This window comes from Amborella trichopoda, chromosome 3, assembly GCF_054954075.1.
Source record: "Amborella trichopoda isolate Santa Cruz 75 chromosome 3, AtrichopodaSantaCruz75HAP2 v2.0, whole genome shotgun sequence".
Lineage (NCBI taxonomy): Eukaryota > Viridiplantae > Streptophyta > Magnoliopsida > Amborellales > Amborellaceae > Amborella > Amborella trichopoda.
In genome coordinates, this window is record NC_142338.1 from 5820414 (window position 1) to 5842204 (window position 21791).

A 21791-nucleotide genomic window follows, 5' to 3' on the forward strand; every position below is an offset into this window, starting at 1 on the left:
TCGAGCTCTATCTATATTAACCCTTGATAGGGTAAAATGTCGGATCTGGATTTGTATAGCCGACCCCAAATAGTTTGAGAAATGGCTCAAATGATGATGCGTTGTATCTACGTTAACAGAAACATTAGACCAAGAAAACAGTTCCAATACTTATTGGAACCACCCTAATACCAACTTTCAGCATCATTGAATATCAAATCACATTTTAAAATATAGCCCGCAAGCCACCCCCATCCACAAATAAAATTTACAGTTCTAACGTTCACACCACTCAACACCAAAATCCCAAAAAACCTGAATAAAGAATTACAACACATATACTACAAAATATGAAAGAGAGGGCTTTTTACACCGAGAGAACAAGGACTGATACCCTCCCAATTTCCTTGCAAATCTTGAGATGCCTTCTAAAAGCCCAAGCAGCTCTCCCCCAACAAAAGAAACATACAATCCAATCTCAGCTGATTGAATCATAATCATAAACCTTGGCAGCTGGATTGGAGAAAGATGGATCAATGGAGTTCTGCTCTCATCCTCATTCTTGCTTTGTGCATAGATTAGGTTCAGAGTCTTCTTCTTTTGCCCTAAACCTAGTTCCAATGACCAAAATTCATTCTTAATCATTACAGAAGCTCCTTGTCATAGAATACCATCTGAAGCTGTTTCACAAGGTTAAGCCATGCAGCAACATTCTGCCCATCCACTGTGATCCAGTCAACAGCTGTTGCAGCCGGTTGCTCCCACCACTCATCAACCTGCAATATTTGGAAACGGTTGACTGGGTTTAGCGGCATTATTGTCTATCATTTTGAGGGGGATAATTCTCAAACTATGCTTTTTCTTTTTCTCCCATTTTTCAAACTAAAAAATTTACTTGGGTGTCTTATAAGAATCCTCATTATAACTGTTAGGACATGAGAAGTACCTTCCATTCTTTCTTTTTTTCAAATAATTGTTGCATGTACTATGATGCAAGGGGTGTTCTTGTCATGTACCCTTATTCCAAGCATTCAAGCCACAAATAACTTCAAAGATGACATTCAGAAATTAAAAAAACTAAATGAGACAGAGAGAGGTGGTTCCAAGAGAAATGGCAAGAAGATGGCATGATGGACAGAAGCATAACTACTTATGTTTTGGTCATCAACATAAGCATAGCTAGTAGGGTTCTGATGTGGATATAAGTAAAGAGTAGGATTGAGAACATAAAAACAAGAAATAACACAAAAAAGGTCTCCTCTACATATAGATTTTGTTTTTCTTCTTACCAATCCTCGAACACGTTTGCAATCTTCCAAGCATTTCTGAGCATCCAGAACTGATTTCCTTAGTTCAGGCAACCATTTCTCCATGATTATCTTGTCCTGCTCTGTAGCTAAATTCAAACAGAAAGTGGTAATCCTGCAAAGTAAAGGAAACAAGTAAGAAAGTTTTCAAGCCCTGCATAAGAAACAAGACGCTAATCTTCAGGTTCTAGACAAAGAGACAGAAAAGGTTCAACTTAGGTCCTGAATATGGAAGATCTAGTAAATGAGATGTTCTATATGAAAATAGAAATGGTGTATAATTTTCTCAAAACTGTTGCCCGCCAAATCATAGTTATACATCCGGACTTCTTAAATTCCTAATAATCTCTATTAAATGAATTACTTCGAATCTTATTCTTATTTGAAGAAACAAAGAAAAAAACTCTCATTACCATTGGAAAACCACGGCTCATAGAATCATCACTTTCCAATGAAACAAAAGACAGTGATAGAGAGAGATCGGACATGACCTCATGGTGGTTCTGACTCTCTGTCCATGACCACCCATCAATTTATTGGATGGGGATGACCCCATAAGTTGCAGTTTTCCATAGTCTGTCATATCCCACAATTTACTGGGCAGGAAATAGCATAAATACAAAAGAGTAAGATACCTCTCATACTCTTGCTGTGCACGGTGTGCATGGCTTAACAATGAACGGCCACTGTCCACAAGATCTTGACGAGTATGAACTTGATTGATTGCTTTAGACAGATCCTCTAGAATACTAGCTTCAGAGCCTCGTAGTTTCAAACAAAACTCCAGGGATTCCAGCACTGATGCTAATCCAGCATCTGAACTTTCCAGCCCTGAACATGTTGCACAAGATCAGAAACCAATATCTTACACGAGTAACTTTCTCTATCTAAACCTTCTAAACAGGTTACCTTTTGGCAAGAATGCTGACAGATGAAGATGACACAATTTTCCAATTCAAGAGCAATTCTTGAACCACTAAATACAAATTGCAAGTAACCAGTAATCCAACGGACAATGAAACTGACAATATCCTTGAGTCATCACAGCACAATGATATCATGGATGGTGATGGACGCTGGGAATCACCATTGTGGCCATACCATGTTAGAGTGTGCCCATTCTATATCCATCACCATCAATCACTTCATTGGACGGTGATGATCCAATCCTAGGTCTGAAACCCCTCCCCCTCTAACCTGAAACCTAAAATCCTTGAGTTAAAAGAGTAAAAACTATTTTAGGATAACAAGGAATCAAGTACAAACATGCAAGATAGGACTTAGGCTACTAAAAGGAAACTATATATTAGTCACTAATGCTGAAGACCACCCAAAAACATATGTGCCACATGAACCAATCATATCCGATCTCAAAGTATACATACCGGCATGATACTGAAGGGCTGCAGAAACGCGACAAATAGATGGAATTGCAGACGGATCTCGTGCACCAGCTCTCGCAGTTAACATCACTGCATTTTTCTCTGCAGCTGCAACAGCTTCTGGTCCCGTAGATCCAGTAGCACCAAAGGATTCCAAAAGACCCTGGTTTAGCATAAAAAACAACAAGCACTTGTTATCTTGTATCAAAGTTCAAAGTGGCATTGTGGTAGCAATGTGGTTTCATATATAAGTGATCCTAGGTTCAAGTTGTGCTTTGGTCAGTTGGTGATGGCATGGCATTTTTAAAATAGAAAAAGCTCCAAAAAAACAAAACAGAAGATTCATTGACAGGATTCGAACTCCCAATGCTACAAGGTTTAACGTTCACTCTACCACCTAAACCTTTAACCATGTTTTAGAAAAATGCTAGACACTTACATATACCATGTCGATACGTACCAAAAACTGATGATGTTATCAGACCGTACAGTCAACTGTCGATGTGTCTGTGTGTGTCAACACGCGACACCATGCAAAATACGAAGTGTCCAGGTAACACTGACTACTACACCTTCTACTAACCAAATTCCTTCTGCGGAAAGGGATTAACAAGGTGGTTTGGACACAATCCAGCAGAAGTAAGTCCTTGGTCTCCTATTACTCTCTGGAACACACCCCACCCCCCTTCCAAAAAAACAAAATATAGCCATCCCTTACAAAGCCTGGCATTCTCTCGCTCCACCAAAGGTTCAAAGCTGTCAATTGAGTAGTTCTGTTAAATAGAGAACTCGCTGTGGACCAGCTACACAGGAGAGGATTCCACTTCCTCAGCACTGTGTAAAGGGAAAGCTGGCCAGCCACCATTTGGACCATATGGTTTGGGCGCAACCAATGGACCTTTGAAGGGAAAAAGGTAACATTGTAAGCAATCGAAGAGCATATCAAATCCCTTATCATCTTTTGGACTAGGGGATGCAAAGGGTTCCGTGTCTTTGCAGTGGTGGAATTCACGATGGACTGGAAAACCATTAACGTTTCCCGCTCAGTGATAATCCCTGGATTGTCTCTTTGGAAACTACCAGAACCAGGCTACATCAAACTTAATACAGAGTTTCTCTCTTGATAATCTGGGACCTGCAGGCTATGGGGGCAAACCACAATATCATCCTCAAGATAACTTGCCGTTGTTGACTGACAATGGCTGTGGCACTTCCCCTGATGGAAGGACTTTTGAGATTCAACCCATCTCAGGTTACATCCCTATTCGTGGAAGAAGACTAAAAACTAAATTCTTTGGAGATCTAAACTTGCTTTCTGTCCTTGGAGACTTGAACCCAATTTTTTACCACATCTTTCACATTGCGAGCCCCTTCAAGTCAACTTTCATCACATTTGAAAGGAGGCCAACTCTGCCACTGATGCTCTCAAAAAGAGGGCACCTTCATATGGAATTCTACTCCATGCGAGGCAGCAAACACTTTTGATGGCTGCTACAAGGGGGTGTACCCCCATTTTTGGTTTATGAGTGATGCACCACTTTATGTACATCTCACGACTCTCGATGGGAGTTCTGCCCAAGTTTGTATAAATCCATTGTAACTCTGAGCACCCAACCTGTGGGCTGGCCCTTTTGCACATTATGTAAAAATGCAGCCGCATCGCCGCACATGCGGCTACATAATGCTCTATACGCCCCCCCGAATCGCATCGCATAGGGGCGCATATTCGCTTTGGTGGGATGCGCCCGCATCCCACTGCATATACAGCTGCATAGCACATATGCACCACATAGCTCATGGTCATGGGCAAAAATAGAGCCAACGAGCATGGGTATTTTTGTCATCCCCTCCCCCCCCCAAAAAAAAGGGGGCGAAATAGTTTTGTATTAAACCCCCCAAAACACTGTTTTGAATCAAACGAAGAGAAAAAATTAGGCAGAATTTCTTTTTGCAAAAAATTGTCGATCAATTGGGATTAGCTTGGGCGTTGTTTTGAAGAAGTTTGAGCATAGATTTGTCAACATATCAAGGGTTTAAAGGGTCGAGTTTGCAATTGTGATTATGGTTTATGGATGTTCATGAATTATGATAATATGTCTTTTACAAAGTGACTTTCAAGTTTCCAGTTTCTACTTTCTAATGTCTTCTATCAAGGGATTAAGAGTCTCCAAACGGCTAATAATATTGGAGTTAATGAATAAATTAAATATATTTAAGTGTACTTAGGTGTGGCACCAATAGGCGATAAGATGAGAGAAAATAGACTTAGGTGGGCTGGCCATATGCTACGCAGACCCAATACAACACCTATTAGGAGGTACGAGTTAGTTCAAGTGGAAGGCTAAAAAAAGGCAAGGGGTAGGCCTAAAAGGACATGATTAGATGTAGTGAGAAAAAATAGGATTTATGGCCTCACTAAGGGTAGGGCCCTTAATAGAGCAGAATGATGGACCATTATTCGTGTAGCCGATCTCAATTAGATGGAAAAAGGCTCTGATGATGATGAATGAATAAATTAAATATCATCACATAAATCACCTCCATTTTTTTTCATGCATTAACCTATTTTTTGATATTTTTTGGAATTTTTTATATTTATTAACCGCATTAGGGTTATGCGCCTGCATCTGGACCGCATGGAGCTGCATCGCCACATCGGCGCTCTAACCACATGGGGACCACATCCCATTTTTTAAAACACTTGCCTACACCTTCACTAGTGTTTTTATAACAGCTCTTCTCAAGAAAGGAAAAAAGGTGATTCACACGAGAAATATTTATGACTGCTACTGACTGATTATTTAGTTATTTTCAAGAACAGCTTTTCAAGAGGGAGAGTAAATAACTGTTGTCTGTTTGATAATGGAGAAAGAAGAATAAGTTAATAACTATAAAAGCGACAGACCAACAAATGTTGCATAACTTCTATAGTTATTTCTCTACTAGTGATATTCATGTTGTACAGGCTAGCAAATGCTATTTAAAAAATCAAGCTATTCTTCCTATAACAAGCAGTGTTTCAAAAATCTCCAAGCCAACTAGGGCGCAAGTCAGCTCAGCTCAGGACCGTGGGAAGTCCCAAGTCAAAAACTAGGGATTCACCAGAGTCACCCTTTTTTGTCATATTTATGGCAATCTTTTACTAACTTGGCTGAGTCTTTTTCTAACTCTTCTGAGTTGAACAGGGTGGTTAGGCTTCAAGACCGTGGCAAGTCCAAGCCTCAATACTTGTTCTAAAACACTAATAACAACAAGCATAATCAGTTAAAGAACCAACCTGTGGAGTTGAGGGTAACATGTAAAGACTATTATCTGGACTTTGGCAGAAAGCAGACACCTCTCTCTCTATGAGATCCTTTGACCCTGCTGATTTTTCCAGAACTGCTCTGCATGCTGGAATAATAGTGCTTGATGCATACTCCCGAGCAGCTAAAGGCTGCTGATCCCAGAATGCAGCTGCATCCTACATTCATTGAACATAAACTGATTTGTGACAATATAATAAGTACCTAAAAAAGTGACAGCACATTGCCTAATACGTATGACTCTCTCTTCTAGCTCATTACCAGGAATAAATTTCAACTAATAAACATGCCCAACAAATTAGGCAAAAGATGGCATTGCTTTAAAACATGAACAGGCAATGTAATTATAGGTGCATGCCCTTGTGCATCAGTTGTTAAGAAACAACATGATTAGCAATATGCCTCAAAAACAAGTAAACTGCAAGAACTCCTAGTACCCTGTCCACAAAACTGACATGTAGGCTTGATTAACCATTTCCCAGGTGCATTTGTGGCGGGGCAGCATGCATTGGATTAGGAGTAATCCACTGCCTATGACACACTCGTGTCCACAACTGAATTCACAAAGTCATGAAAGACCACAATGAATCACGGGCAACAAAGGCATCCTAATTTCAAAAATGGAAGGGCTCGAAACTAGCTATATATCAAAAGCGAAAGAGAGAAAAAAACAGGAAACAAAAATTTCTAAACTTCCATTATCCCTTACCATATTTGCACGGAGCAAAGTTGTATAGATTGTTTCTAGTTCTGATCTCCGAGCATCAAACTCTTCTATCTTTTTCCACTTCTTTCGCAAGGAAGCTTCTGCTTCTTTCCACTCTGTACAAAGCTTATTCAAGCGGGTCATCTCACATGTCAATGTATTCAAGCTTGCCCTTAAGCCTGCTGCTTTTCTTTCTTCTGCCCAAACCTCCAACTGTTCGGGAAACAAAAACTAAAAAATGTCATCCAAATGTGATTTATTCAGCAATACTTAAGACAAGCTTAATATACCCAGCAATTTCTCTAGGCAAGATATCATACACAGTGATCAAGAATATGCTCAAAAGAAGGTCACAACTGCCTGACTCAACATTAGCATGAGGACACTTCATAGTCCATTCTAGGTTTGCTCATTTGTTTATCAATAGTTTTCACTCACCTTCACCTGGTGTTAAGTTCCTTCCAGAAGAACCTGCTAAATAAATGCATATTTAACAGAAAAAGATAACAAGGATAAAAAAAATCCAGCTGCTTACTGTTCTCCTTTTCATAATGGGAGAAGAAGACTTCATCCAATTACTTAAAAAGAAGAAGTTTATATAAGGTGTCAACCTTAAGCTGTACAAGTAAGGTGCACCTTAGAAACCCATGGGGAAAGGTTGTTTGGTCACTAGAAAACCCTTCAATTGATCATCTTGACCTTGAAATGTATGGATAGAAAAGAAAAAAATGAATTTCAAACATTAAACATAGTATATCTTGTAACACATTATCTATACCGTCAATTGTCGAGATTTTAGAGTATTCATAGATCTGCTAGATGTGCGTCATTTTTGGAGCTTTCAATTTCATAATAGGGGTGAAAAATAGATTTTTAGGCCATCACAGAGTTTCGGCATCGAAAATGCAACTTTTAACAAGTTTTTGAGGTTCACCTTACCATGATTGTTTAGGGTTGACACCTTATACAAACTTCACCCATTAAAAGACAAGAGGCTTTTCATCGATACCCATCAGACATGGAAGAATGTGTTAGAAAAGAACTTAACACCAGGTGAAGGTCAGAGAAAACTAAAAACAAATGGTGCATCAAAGAAAACTAAGCATTGGTTGGATGTGGTGTGTCTAAAGATGCATAAGGGGCTTTCATTGCGGATTTGACAGTCCCATGGTGATTTCCATCAACAATAAGGTCAATAGCAAAACCACATATTGGAGATTGATTAAGAGCCTGCTTTATTGTCGAATTCTATGAAAAGGTACTCAAATTTCAAAACATAATAGACCACTTCACAGTTTGAAAAATTGCGGTCCGTTGAGAAGGGATGTTTGATTGTTCTGATTTAAACTTTTTTTTTTCTTTTGGAAACGGGGATTGTTCTGATTTAAACTTCACTTTCATTTTGTTTGGATTATGTGGTTTGTTTAAGTGTCTCCGCTTAAATAACAATTCTAACTAGTGATGGGTGGTAGTGTTGGCAGCGACAGGGAAGTGGCAGTCGTGAAGTTGTTGGTGGTGGTGATGATCGTGAGAGAGAGAGAGAGAGACAGAGACAGACAGAGACAGACAGAGAGAGTGGGGTTTGAGAAAGAGACGAGCATAGACTCAAAATGTAATTTGGGGAATTGCAAAACCCTTGATGTAATATTTGATGAAACTGAGTAGATTTTTTGCCTTTTGCTTCTTCTTTTTTTTTATAATCATTGATGTTACTGAGTTCCTAATATTATGGAGCATAGACTTAAATGTAATTTGGGGAATTGCAAAAACTTTGATTCAACTGAGTAGGATTTTTTATTTTGTTTTTGTTTTTTTTTTTAATCTTTGATGTTATTGAGTTCCTAATATTATGGAATCTTAAATTTAGTTCCTAATATTATGGAATCTTAAATTTAGTTCCTAATATTATGGAATCTTAAATTTAGATTTAAGATTCCATAATATTAGGAACTCAGTAACATCAAAGATTAAAAAAAAAAAGAAAACAAAATAAAAAACCCTACTCGGTTACATCAAAGCTTTTGCAATTCACTTTTCTTCTCTCCAAACATATATTATGGAATCTTAAATACACTTTTTTATAGTGTTTAACATTCACAAAATATTCCAATAAGATTATGACCTAGTTATTCACATCAAAAAATAAATAAATAAATAAATAATCATAAGAAGTTTCAGATATACTGCTACTGTGGGGTACAGTTCTATTGTTGTGCCTTAAACAGAACCTGCATCCCCCAAAAACCTGAACAACTCTTTATGGGACAAAGCAAAAAATTGAAGTTTAAGATAACAAAGGAACCTAAAATATGATTACATAAAAGTTCACTTCTCAAAGATGCTACTTTGGGGTCAAGTATTAATATTTTTGGACACGGATTCATTGCAAGTTGTTTAAACTGAGAGCAAGATAAAACCCCAGGATACTAGCTCAAACTTCTATAAAAGTGCACCAGAAGTCATACCTCAAAATGTCTGAGACTGCCCACATTCTGCAGTGAACCCCCAACTGAGTGTGTGGATGCTCCGTCTTCACTTCCCTCCAAGCGTCTGATCAGCTTTGAACAAGTATTCCTAGCTTCAGCAGCTTTGTTCAAAGCATCCTCAGTCGCTATAAATTGTTGCAAGTGTGCTTTCTAAAGCCAATGGGGGTAATTAGACATCAGCCAAAAAGCAAAATGACACCCGTAAGTTTCATTACAAATAGGCCATATATTTCATTTTAAAAAACAAAAAAAATCAGCTCTCATAAAAGCAATGAAAAATGTAGAAAATGTCAAATCACTTTGTGAGCCCCCAATAAAAATATAAATCTACGACCAATCCAAACCAGTCATTCCAACCATGACAGCCCTTTTTTTGGAATGATTACCAATAAAACCCATTCAAAATTCTAAAAACCATATGGTCCTTACTATGCATTCAACAACTCAAAAGTCAGCAATATTACATGTTTGTCACCAATCAAGAATATGCATGCAACAGCGTAAATAAAGAAGTTTGTGTCTTTGTATGTTCCTGTGTGTGGAAGAGAGAGAAATTAGAAACAAATTCTAATCATGGATATTTTTTCTTCCCCAAAAGGTAAAGAAAGAGTACTAGATGGAAAAATGATTTAAGAAGACCATGAGAAATGACCGACAACTACACCTTATAAATTTTCTCAAAAAAATCTCACACATCAATAGCAACTCCATATGCACTATCCACACCTTGAAAGGACAAGCAGAGCACTTCCCCAGCATCAAGCCGCAGCAAGCAAGACATTGATCAACCACCACCAGCAAAGCAACAAGAACCAGCACAGCATTACCTTATGAGGAGAGTTGTTGAGATGAAAGCTTTGGCAGGTTCCTAGTCATTGATGTCAGCTAAGCACCATGTGATACATGGGATGGACAGATTTGGATTTCTCTTGGGATTCTAAATGTGCGTATAATTTATATATTTTGGGGATTTGGTGTTTTTAGCATAGGTTATTGGGGCTTTGGAAGTCAAGTGTTAGTTTGTTTTTTTAGGTTATGGCTATTTAGTAAGTTTAAGTTAAAATGAAGAGTTGAAAATTTAAGTAATAAAAGGCTAGGATTTCATAGAGATTTTTAGGGCTTTTCTAGTTACTTTAATACTTGTTTAGAGAAAGAAAGAAGAGACTCAGTTATTTACTCATGCTATAGATTTTTCTGTAGAAGAACATTTAAGTTTGTGATGCTTCTTTCATGATTGATTTCCTTCTGTAGCAACTTTGTGTAGAATTTCGTATTTGTTGGTTTAATTTCTTGCACGCTTTGATTTTTTTTTTCAAGAATAAAATACCAAGGCCTGGGTCAATTGGTATCAGAACATATCTTCTGGCATTCGAGTTGTAATTCGAAGATGTCATTGAGAAGACGATCCCTTGCTGCAAATCAAGATGGATTTGCCTAATTGTAACAAACCATCACCAAATAGGAACACAAACTAGATCAAATCATGCATATATGCTGGCGGTGTAACAGCCTGGAAGGATACCAGTCATTGGATAAGAATACCAAACAATTGATTGTTATAGGGAAAGATCCACCTTGAATCTGCTTCATCAACAAGGGGCCTTGGCAATCAGCCTCCATGATTATCATGGAGAAACTTTATTTTCATCACCTTTTTCACAAATCATGGAAATCATGGATTGGGACTCACCACCAATCTTCAACATATACCTGGCATCCCAGATGATGATTTAAGTATTGCTGAGAACCTGATTCTTAATGAGTGGTTGGATTTTGTGGATGGATTTATTAATGGTAAATCCATAGAGAACATGAAGAACACTGAATTAGGTCTACTCTTATCAGTTCCTCCATATACACACATTGATCCATTTCTTGAGGCATTCTAGGTACCATTTAAACTAATATGTCCAGTGAAGAGAAAGGTTGAAGAAGATTTGTGGATTTTCTGTGGCCATCCGAAACCATTTCAAAACTCGAAGATAAATTTTCTCCAACCGGAGGCATGGAATGGACAGAATGGGCTTTTTCTTTTGGATTCTAATTGCAAGATTAAGGGAATATTTCGGGGATATTTTAGGGCTTGTTTTTGGTATTTTTCTAATATAGGTTACTGGGGTTCGGGAAGTCATGTGTTTGTTGTTTTGGTTATGGTTGTTTAGTAGGTTTAAGTCAAAATGACGGATTGAAATTTGAAGTCATGAAAGATAGAATATTATAGAGATTTTTTGGTTTTTCTAGTCAGTTTAAATGCTTGTTTAGAGAAACAACGAAAGGAGACTTGGAACACTTACCCATGTTATTGATTTCTTCCATGAAGAAAATTTGAAGCTTATGATACTTCTTTCATGGTTGATTTCCTTCTCCAGCTATTTTTTGTAGAACTGGTGTTTGTTGATTTGATTTCTTGCATGCTTTGATATGTTTGCAGGAATAAAATACCAAGTGGTTCAAACAATGCTAAAGGATTGTGTATCTGTGTCTACGTGTCGCCATCGCTGTGAAATGGACATGTCATGTGACTTAGGTGGGTTGGATCTTGGAGGTACATCATGTTGGTTAGGTACTGAAGGGCTGCTTTAGCAAAGTTAGGTTGGTGTGACATCATTTATCCCACACATTGCCACGTCAACTTCTGGTGTACTGTTACTATTTAATGAAAATTGAAGACCAAAGAGCATTGTAATGAAATTTTCTTATATCATCCAAGGATGTCATTGACCAGATCACAATGTTTTTTACTGGCTTCAGCCATTGACCAGTCCAAGTTGCTCGGTGGCGAGTCAAACTAGAGTGGACAAATAGGGCATGGCAAAATAAAGGTCATAAAATATAAAGAAACACACTTAAAAATCTGTTAAAATAGGAAAATAAAAAACAAAGAAAATGATAAGCATTAAAAGATGTATATAGAAAATGAAAAAATTTTCAAAAAATAAAATAAGGAAAGGGAAACTGTTTAAAGTTCATTCTCTATGAAAAACGAGAAAATATAGAGAAAATCTTCAAAAGATATAAAACCGTAAAAAGTATTAAAAAATCTAAAAATGCCATTTTCTAATTGGTTTAATCAAAGATTAGATCAATTATAATTATATTAATATAAAATTTGTATTAATTTTGCACCCCATATTTTGGGGGAACTCGGGAAAGGCAACCTGCCAAGCCCAAGTTACTCATGCGTGTCCAAGTCAACTCGCCCGAGTTGTAAAACATTACCAGATCAACATCATATTCCTGAAATCATATAAGCATACCATCTCCTAAGCTCTATTTAAGCACAATTAAGCTTGTTCATGGATATCTTTTGTTCCTGATGGACATTTAGATTCGTGTTTCAACTAGTTGTAGACTGTCAGGATAACATAAACATTCAAGCTCTCCATAAAAATGTGGACAATTGAGGAACGAATTGCAATTGAATGTCCTACAAGGGATAAGAAAGATCTTCAAACCACAGAAAGGCACCATAAGAAACATAAAAATAGTACAAATTAAGCAGTGGCTAGGCAGAGAAGTTTCAAATAAGACCTTTACAAATCGAAGTGCTCACCATGCAAATGTCGTGACCTGCTAAAGAACAAGTACCTGTCTTTCAAGAAGCTGGTTGTGTTTTCCCTTTGTGGAAACATCAATTCCTAGCTTTCCATTGCCGTAGACCTGAAACTGTAAGTGTGAACTCCCATCAGGAGATGCAGCATCTGTAACTCTGTTGTTCTCAAACTTGTATCTACAGGCAAGAAGGACAGTATAATGGTGTCAATAGGCCATGGATGCATATCTTATTCAACGTCATTCATGAACTGAAATGGCACTAGTCTTATGCTTGCGCATTAAATGGACAATCAGGTGCACAAAAATACAAAACATAACCAACTCCACAACCTAGAATATAACTCTACCAGAGAGCTTGAATTCATGCTCACCGATAAACCATTTTTTTTCCATACACTCGGTTCAATTTGGGAAATTCTAAAAGCTAATAAAATTGCTCTCAAAGAATGATAAAACTGAATATAAGTAGTAATAGCTGCTTAGAAATATGTATATACATGAAGTGAAAGAAATTATAAGCACCTTAGGAGTTCAGCATCAGCTCGAACATCAATTTTCTCTGTCTCTCTTTTTATGAGGCTCTTCACTCTTGAAGTATAAGTAGTAATTGCATGAAGCAGCTGTGGAGGACCTCTCAATGACTCTAGAGCAATGGCCTTCACATCATCAGGTATTTCACCATCAAAATCAAAACCCAGCTTAGCAGCTTCTATCTGGGGATTTGGATGAATGCCAGTTCCATCATAGGCAGGAAAAGCATTTCGTAATTTTTCGATCATATGAGCCGCAAGACCTTCACAAGCCTTCCGAATGTTTCTTTCTCGAGTTGATTCGATAAGAATAACATCATCTGCAGTCTTATTACCCTTGACGGTGGCATAAATAGATCCTTTATCACTCACTGCATGGAAATCATCGAGGACATCAGAACTGCTGCCAACCTTTAGCCTCCGGGCTTCTCTTGCCTGGTTGACATATTCCTGCAGACGTTTATGGTACTCAGCGAATATCTTAGCCGCCTCCTCACATTGCAGGTCATAAGCCTCCAACATCACCTGTTTATGCCTAAGCCAAAAAAAAAGGTAAACAAAGCAATTCTCGTAAAAATAAAATCAAACAACAAATTTACAAATTTATACCACCAAGAGGAGTTGTTTTGACGATATCATTAGAGTCAATGATGAGACTTCGGGATATAATATGTATTTTCTGTCAACTTCCATTTTGTAAATTTTACTGGCAGCTTTTCAGTGACCAAGCAGATCAGAGTAATAATAAAGCTATTAAATGAAGATAGACATGTTTTCCTCCATTTGTGATGTCTAAAGCCCATGAATAGATGTTATAGATTACATGGAAGGGTTTATGCTATGATTACATGGAAAGGCTTATGCTGTGAAATAACAAACAAATTCCAACCGATAAGCAACAGGCAACAGCATAAGTATTTCAAACTGGCAAGATGGGTGCCAGAAGAGAGCTAGAAAATGGATTGGCATCAAGTAGCAAAAATATAGGCTCAATATGCATCCAGAATTTGGGAGAGAAACCCGAAGTATGCCACAGCCACAATTATGAATCGCCCATGAGAAATTTTATGCCTTCAATCAATCACTAAATACCAAAAATTATATTGTAAAATATCTCTCTAAACAATTTGAATTATAATAGCTTTTGCTCATAAGATTAAGCAAACACATGGGAAAAGCTACAGTCACTAGGCAGTGACAAAACCCACACGGTACAGTTTTTTTCCTTTTTTTTCTCCTTACAATGGCGGGGGTTTGTGCAGGAAACATACCTATTGTATTAGTTTGTATGAAAAGTTTCCAGTTGTGAGATATGATATTTACAATGAGCTTCACTAAAAGTTAATCTGTATCACTTAATGTACATAATAATCCCACTAAATTTGCTCTATATCAATCAAGGTTGATTTGTTAACTTTCAAATATGATTTTTCCCTTGGATTTTTTGGAGGGCTCATCTTTTCTTCAGGGTGCTATTTCAAATTTGCCATGTCAACTCCCTTAGTATGATTTAAATTGTATGATGATGATGATCTTCATTTGCCTGCCGATTTCTTTCTTGCCATATGACTCAAATTAAATTTGAAGAGAGGCATTCCAAAGATTTGGATAGAGGCATTCCAAAGTTTTGTTAGTATTTTTTTTTTGAACTTCTTTTAGAACCAATTTTTTAGGAGACCTTGGATGTTATAGCGGCTATGGCTCCAATGTTCAATCTCCAAGGGATCACTTTCCAAATCTCACCTACAAAGGTACACATGATGAAGACATGACATGATCTCCAATTTTGACTTTATATAGGGCATCATTACAACCAAGGTAACTCCATCTGTGCACTCTATCAGAGATCCGTTAGCTTCTTATGATAAGATACACATGAAACCATGAAGCCCTTGGGTGTATTGGTCTCTCGTATTGTCTCAAATGTTCTATTTTTGGCCCCACATTCTCTAATAATTTCATGAGCACTTTCTGAGGTAATTTCTCCATATTAATTACGTATCCATGCAAACATATCATCATCCTCTCACTGTAGATAGGTAGCCTTCTCTAAGATTAGCTTCTAAGCCCTCAATCTCCTCCCTCTTATAGGAAAGGGAAATCGCCATGTATTTCTATCCCAAAAATTGGGACATGATTAGAGATCATCCAAGACCCAAGTCCCTTCCAATTTCCTCCACATACAAGTACATACAAGGACCTGCCATGAAGCCATGGATCAAACCAGTGGCTTCTCTGAAGATATTTTCTTCTCATGAATTGTGTCCATATGGATCGACTTTTGCTAGTCAATTCCCAATAAATAAATAAATAAAGCAAGTTTAGCTAGTAAGGATAAGTTAATACCCTTTTTGATAGCAAGTCCACCTTCATCCATTGGTTTACACATAGTTCTCTATTTGATTAGGTTTGGGCATTTTAGGTTTTGGTGATTACCTTAGAGAAAGTTCCTTTTGGAGCCTTTCTAGAGTGTCTATTTTGCTACAAGGGAATTTGAAACAAAGCACCAACGATTTGGGATTGGGGAAACACATGATGCAAGCAAAATGTGTCTTCCTGGATAGGATAGGGTTTTGAGTTTCCCTCTTTTGAGTTTGGATATGGTTTTATCAATGATAGGTTAGCAAGGTTTAGGGGTTAGTCTACATTGGAACAGTGGCAAAACCAGATATGTAGAGGATATATATCCGATAGATGCATTTTAAAAAATGACTCACTCTTTTCATAGGTGACGGAATTGAAAAATAATATTTTTGCTTTTGTGGGGTTTTTATCAAGGCCAGTGTAGAATTGGAAAAGGTAAAAGATACATTTGAGAGATTGGCATGATTGTGTGCTAGCACTGCCAAAAAAGTGGTGGTCATCAGCATAGAGAAGATGGGAGGGGGTATAATCTATGGATTCTAGGTGGTTGGAGTCTCTCATTCTCAATTTCTTTATTGATAAAGCTTGCTAAAACATTCCATGGCCATAAGGAATAGATATAGAGATAAGGAACCAGGCTAGGTTCAAGACGGTAGAGGCTGGGTTTTCATAGCACAACATCTCAAGTTCCATTCTTATATAACCTTATCCAAAAAAAAAAGGGAATAGATATGGAGATAAGGGATCCCCTAGTTGAAGCCTATTTTTGCCCTTAAAATATCCAGAGGCAGTGCCTTCAAGGTGAATGGAGTATGTAGGGGTGGGGATACACATTTAACCCAATTTGGAAATTTATCCCCAATCCATATCTTTGAACCCCACTTAATAAAAATTCCCAATTGGCTTTGTTGAAAGCCTTATGGAGATCAATTTTTAATCAAAGGGTGTTTTCCTTTTTTTTTAGTCATACTACGGATAAGTTCATTTGCAAATAAAGATTACTTGAAAATGCTTTGACATGTAGAAAGGCACCTTGATTAGGGCTAATGATGCGGTTTAATACGCTGTGAGCCTATTAGCAATGATTTTGCAAATGATCTTAATCTTATAGACCACATTGCAAAGGTTATACGTGTAAAGTTGATCATAGAAAGAACACCTTTTTTCTTTGGGATTCGAGACATAAAAGAGTCAAAGGATCTCATTGTTGATTGTCTACGTCAAGTGTCTTTATGCATGAGTAATATCTAAGCCCATTATTTGCCAATTTTTTGAGAAAATTGGGTGGGAAAACGTTTGGGGCCAGGCACTTGTTGGGGCTGAGACTCATTAAGGTGCTTTCAATTTCTTCAAAAGTGAACTTTCTTTGTGGTATTTCATTTTCTTCCTCAGAGATTTCGGTTTCATATGGGGGGTTTGATTTGAGAGTTATGGGTTGCATTCTTCCTAAGAAATAATTGTAAAAGCTAGAGACTTCTTGGTCGTGATATCGTCTTTAATTGTGGTAATTAAGCTTAGAGATAGTTGTTCTACATCTTCTAGTCATTCTTTTTCATAAACATGTTACAAAGTTATTAACAATTGGCATTCTAGTTATTCAGTTATATCATTGGTGTTATATCAAAACCTCTTAACCCTAGTTCTCAGTTCCAAAAAATACAGACTGCAATGCAAGATATGACATTTTTATGAGTTTTGAAGAATGAGGATATCTCCCCTGGATTACCCAAGAAGCTGATTGGACATCAAATTCTCTTGTTCTCTCATATTTACTAACAAAAGGCACAAGTTCAAACTTGTTTCCAAGCAAGGTTTGTTCAAGATGCATAGGACCTCCATAGGAAGACACTATAATCATTTGCATTTGCATTTCTTACCAACAAAATGTCAAGACACTGAACACAGTTAAATAGGCAGATCAGTGTAATAACTACCACCTATCCTGTTTCATGACAATACAAAACCAGCAAAAATCATAGCTGCTTCATCTGCAACCTGACATTAGAAAACCCAAGATACAAATTGAATGCTCTGAAATAAAGTAGAGTTGTAAGTATTTAAATTCGGTTATGTTGGTCTATGCATAATTCAATTTGTTCCAAGGGTGTGGTCACACTCGTTCATAATTGGATCCTGGCAGGAAAACTCATCATCTCAAAGCAGCAAGAAGTCAGCTCAGTTTTGGAAACTTTGTAATTTATTTTCTTACTAGTTTCCAATACAAATTTTCCCATATGAAACCCTATTGATACCTAAGAAAGTAGTCTTGTCCACTCCAACAACTATTCATGTGAAAGTTATCTGCAAATTTTGGTAACTAACCAATAAATATCAAGTGTAGCAATGCACAAAGCTTCTAAGCCAGGTGAAATGGGTTTGTCAAATTATCGTATAATGACAAAATGTAATAGTGAAATGGTGATAGTTTAACTTTTACAAGCATAATTCCTACATATCTTCTAATCTGGTTCAATTTCTCCAAGTATTATGCAATCTACATTTAGACATTGCCAGTGCATAGTTCCAAATCAAATTAAGACAAATGGGTACCCAAAAAAACAATATCAATCAACATCATGTTTACCAAATAAACCAAAAATATACCAAGGTGAGGAAAGCAGAGAATTTCAGCAACACAAAGAAATATATATAAAAAAAAAATGGCAAGCAATGTCCATTATCCCTTGGCCACATAAAGTGAGGGAAATATTTTTGTCAAAAAAAGAAGAAAACAAAGGGAGGAAAATAAAAGAGTAAAAGCTCATACTGAAACTTAGAATCAGAGGAATTTGGGAGAACCCAAGTCAATAATTTTAAGCACACCTGTGATTTGCCTTCTCATCAAGCATCCTCTTGCGCTCAGCCTCTTCTCTAGAGACTTCAAGCATCTTTCCCCTCAAATCCTTCCTCTGTCTCTGAAGCACATTGCGAAGTGTCTCCACTTCTCTCTCTGCAACTTCTCGCTCTCTTATTGCTCTCTCTCGAGCTTCATTGCCTTCCAAAGCTTGACCCTTGTGAATCCCTTCCTTTCCCTCTACCTTCTTCCTCCCCTTTCTACTGTCTTCCTTTGATCCCTTACTCTTATCCAAACCTTCCACTCCAGTACTACCATGAACCATGATATTTCTCCTTGTTTTCTCAGTTGTTTTCTCAGATTTAACTCTATGTAATAGGAAGTTCCATACTGGAACCATATTTCCCCTGCAAATTTTCTTAAGGGCCTCAGGTGAAGGGAGAGGTTTGATGGAGGAATGATACTGGCCTTGGGGTTGGTACCCCATTTCCTTGAGCCATTCAACAATGGCCTCTGGTTGAGCCATCGGGCTTGAAGAGCTCTGCATTTTAACAAAAGTTGTAGAAAAAAATGGAATATAAGAGAACTCTCAGAGATTACTGAAATTATTTGTAGATCTTAGCCAAATGGAGAAAATATTGGCCATGAAGATCGATAAATAAGTTCAGAAACCCTAATCTGGTAGCTCAAGAGGAAATTCAAGGACCTTATCATAGAGAACCAGATCAACGCCATGAAGATAATTAAAGAACTAATGGAAAAACCCTGGTCCCTAATGTTTCGGCATTAAAAAAAAAAGAGTATCAAGACACTCCCTCAAAGATCTGGAGGAAAGAGAAGCTTCAAAAATAGCTGAATTTCAAATTTTTATTGAACAATTGAAACCCTAGCCAGTATAACCAGGGTTCCGCCATGAATATAAAGTTTATAAACACAGTGGAGAACCTAACCCTAGGGTCTATCAGAAGAAGAAGAAGGCGAAAATGGAGCTAGAAGCCATTGAAAAACAAACACTGAATGAAGCGTCGAGAGAGCGTGAGAGGGCGGAGCCGGCCTGGTTTGAATTTTACACATTAAAATTACAATAATTACCTGAAATATGACCCAAAATAACAGACATACCACAATGGGAAAAGCCGACCCTTGCTTATCTTATACTCGATGCTAATCCACATTTGAAGCATCTCTCTTCCCCCCATCCGACTTTACCCTCTTTCATGTTTGGCATATTTGGCATTTTGGGTCACGGGTGGCAATGGACCCGAACCCGGACCCGACCTGAAACTCGAGGACTAGACTGGATCTGAGTTCAGGTATGGGTCTAGAAATGGGACCCAACGGGCTGGGCCAGTGTCCGAATCTTTGACCCAAACACTATTTAGGTTCGGGTTTAGTAATATTTTTTGAGTCTCAATATATGAATATAGTTAAATATTAGTTATTTTAATTTTTTAGTCGGGTACGATTGGTCCGATCAAGTTCGGGTCCCAAACTATATTTTTTTGGTCCGGGTCTAGGGGGGTCTAAGTCCCATATTATTTTTTAAGCCTGGGTCACCCTGGACTCGAACTCGACCTGACCCATTGCCACCCCTAATTTGGGTTTAAATTATTCAAATTATTTTTATTATTTTTATTTAATGAATCATATAGAAATATATCCACGCTTTAAATTTTAAATAAATAAAATTTATAAATTAAAATTATTTATGATTGTTGGATTATAGCTGTTTCAATCTGAATCATTGAACCTAAACCATTGAGGTACACACTTCTTTACCATCCCTTTCTTAAGGCGCATAAGGGTATTTGAAATCCATTTTTGGATCGGTAGGAGCTTACATCCTTAAAAGTAAAAACATATCCTAAGGATACCCTTTATAAGGTTTTAAAAAACCTCAATTCAGACTGGAATCGTATTTTGGGATCGGTTTAGTTCCCACCATATATTAAAAACCGGTTGTTTTTGTCAGGCAACAAGCCAGCATGTCCCACCTTTTATTTTGTTCTTTATTTTGTACTTTTTTTTATTGACCGATTCACTTTTGTTAAAATCACCGATCTGGACCGCATATACACTCATGTACAAAGGAGTCCGCACATACAAGGAGTTCTTTTTTTATTTTGGGTTTAATGTTAACTATAATTGAAAATAAAAGACGTGTGCCAAATGAACAGCATCTGACAAATGTAAATACAGACAAAATTGAAGCCTAACGCCTCACTATACACCCTAATGCTTTGATCTCAACCACTCTAAAGGGGGTGTGCCATCCACCAAAAGCATCTAGCTTCTAGAACCGGTGCGTTGGGTTTAGGAGCAGTATAGAACAATGATTTAAAAATCAACGAGTCCGGTTCGATTCGAGAATCGGCACAACCCGTGCCAGTTCCAATACAAAATCGGGAATCGTCCAGTTCTAGAGCAGAACCGTCGATTCGCACCTGATTCTGTCAGGGTAAGAATGGCCCAGAACTTTAATGTTAACTTTTATTGAGAATAAAAGAGATTTGCCAGCACAGTATCTGACAAATGTAAATACACACAAAATTGAAGCCTAACGCCTCACTATACACCCTAATGCTTTGATCTCTATCACTCTAAAGGGGGTGTGCCATCCACCAAAATCATCCAACTTCTAGAACCAGCGCGTTGGGTTCGGGTGTATAGACCAATGATTGAAAAATCGGCGACTCGTCGGGTTCGACTCGAGAATCGACATAGCCCGTGCTGGTTTCAGCACAAAACTGGAAACCGCCCGGTTCTAGAGCATAACCGCCGGTTCCCACATGGTTTTGTCCGGTTCCCTCTCGATTCTAGCCTCAAAAGCACCTTCACATGTATGTAAACTCGTGAACCTGGTTCTGTCCGGTTCCCTCCCGGTTCTAGCCGGTTCCCTCCCGGTTCGAGCCTCAAAAGCACCTTCACACTTGTGTACACGTCACTAGCAATACGTACTTCCACACGAGCCACACACACATGCATATGTGCACCTGTTATAGCCGATTCAAGCCTAAAAAACACCTTCACAAGTGTGTTCGCGTCACACGTGTGACACACACATGCACGTGTGCATGTGCACGGATACCCTAGTGTTTTCACACTTATGTTTATCTTCCAATTACATAGTTATTTATATAGCATATTTGAATACTCATCATTCGATGTGGGATAATTCACAAACATCATTAAATGAAAACAAAATGTAAATATATGCTACTAATAGGCAATTTTAAACGCATATGCTAATGAGGCATAATGGTTATCACTAATGTTATGTGCTTTAAATTCTCAAGTTTGAACCCCCCTTGGGCCATATAACAGTTTATTACTTATTGAGCTAATTTTTGTTCCCCCTTGGCCATATAATAAATTAAAGTGTT

General features: G+C 37.7%; 1 protein-coding gene across 4 annotated transcripts; it reads right to left on the reverse strand.

The window, feature by feature from the left end:
- Positions 1-186: 186 nt before the first annotated feature.
- Positions 187-19615, reverse strand: AUG5 (HAUS augmin-like complex subunit). 4 transcript variants are annotated; one of them, XM_011627173.3, is made up of 11 exons: positions 19531-19615; positions 18438-18949; positions 13243-13785; positions 12754-12895; positions 9145-9315; positions 6683-6892; positions 5946-6131; positions 2672-2831; positions 1922-2117; positions 1269-1401; positions 187-755 (listed from the first exon to the last, which is right to left on the reverse strand). In XM_011627173.3, exons 2-11 carry the CDS (start codon positions 18932-18934, stop codon positions 624-626), a joined length of 2370 nt encoding a protein of 789 aa, XP_011625475.1. In that variant the 5' UTR covers positions 18935-18949; positions 19531-19615; the 3' UTR covers positions 187-623. The 4 variants fall into 4 exon arrangements, with proteins under 4 accessions (XP_011625475.1, XP_020526431.1, XP_020526432.1 ...); XM_020670772.2 differs by having other exon boundaries at positions 19501-19614; XM_020670773.2 differs by having other exon boundaries at positions 19359-19535.
- Positions 19616-21791: the final 2176 nt, after the last annotated feature.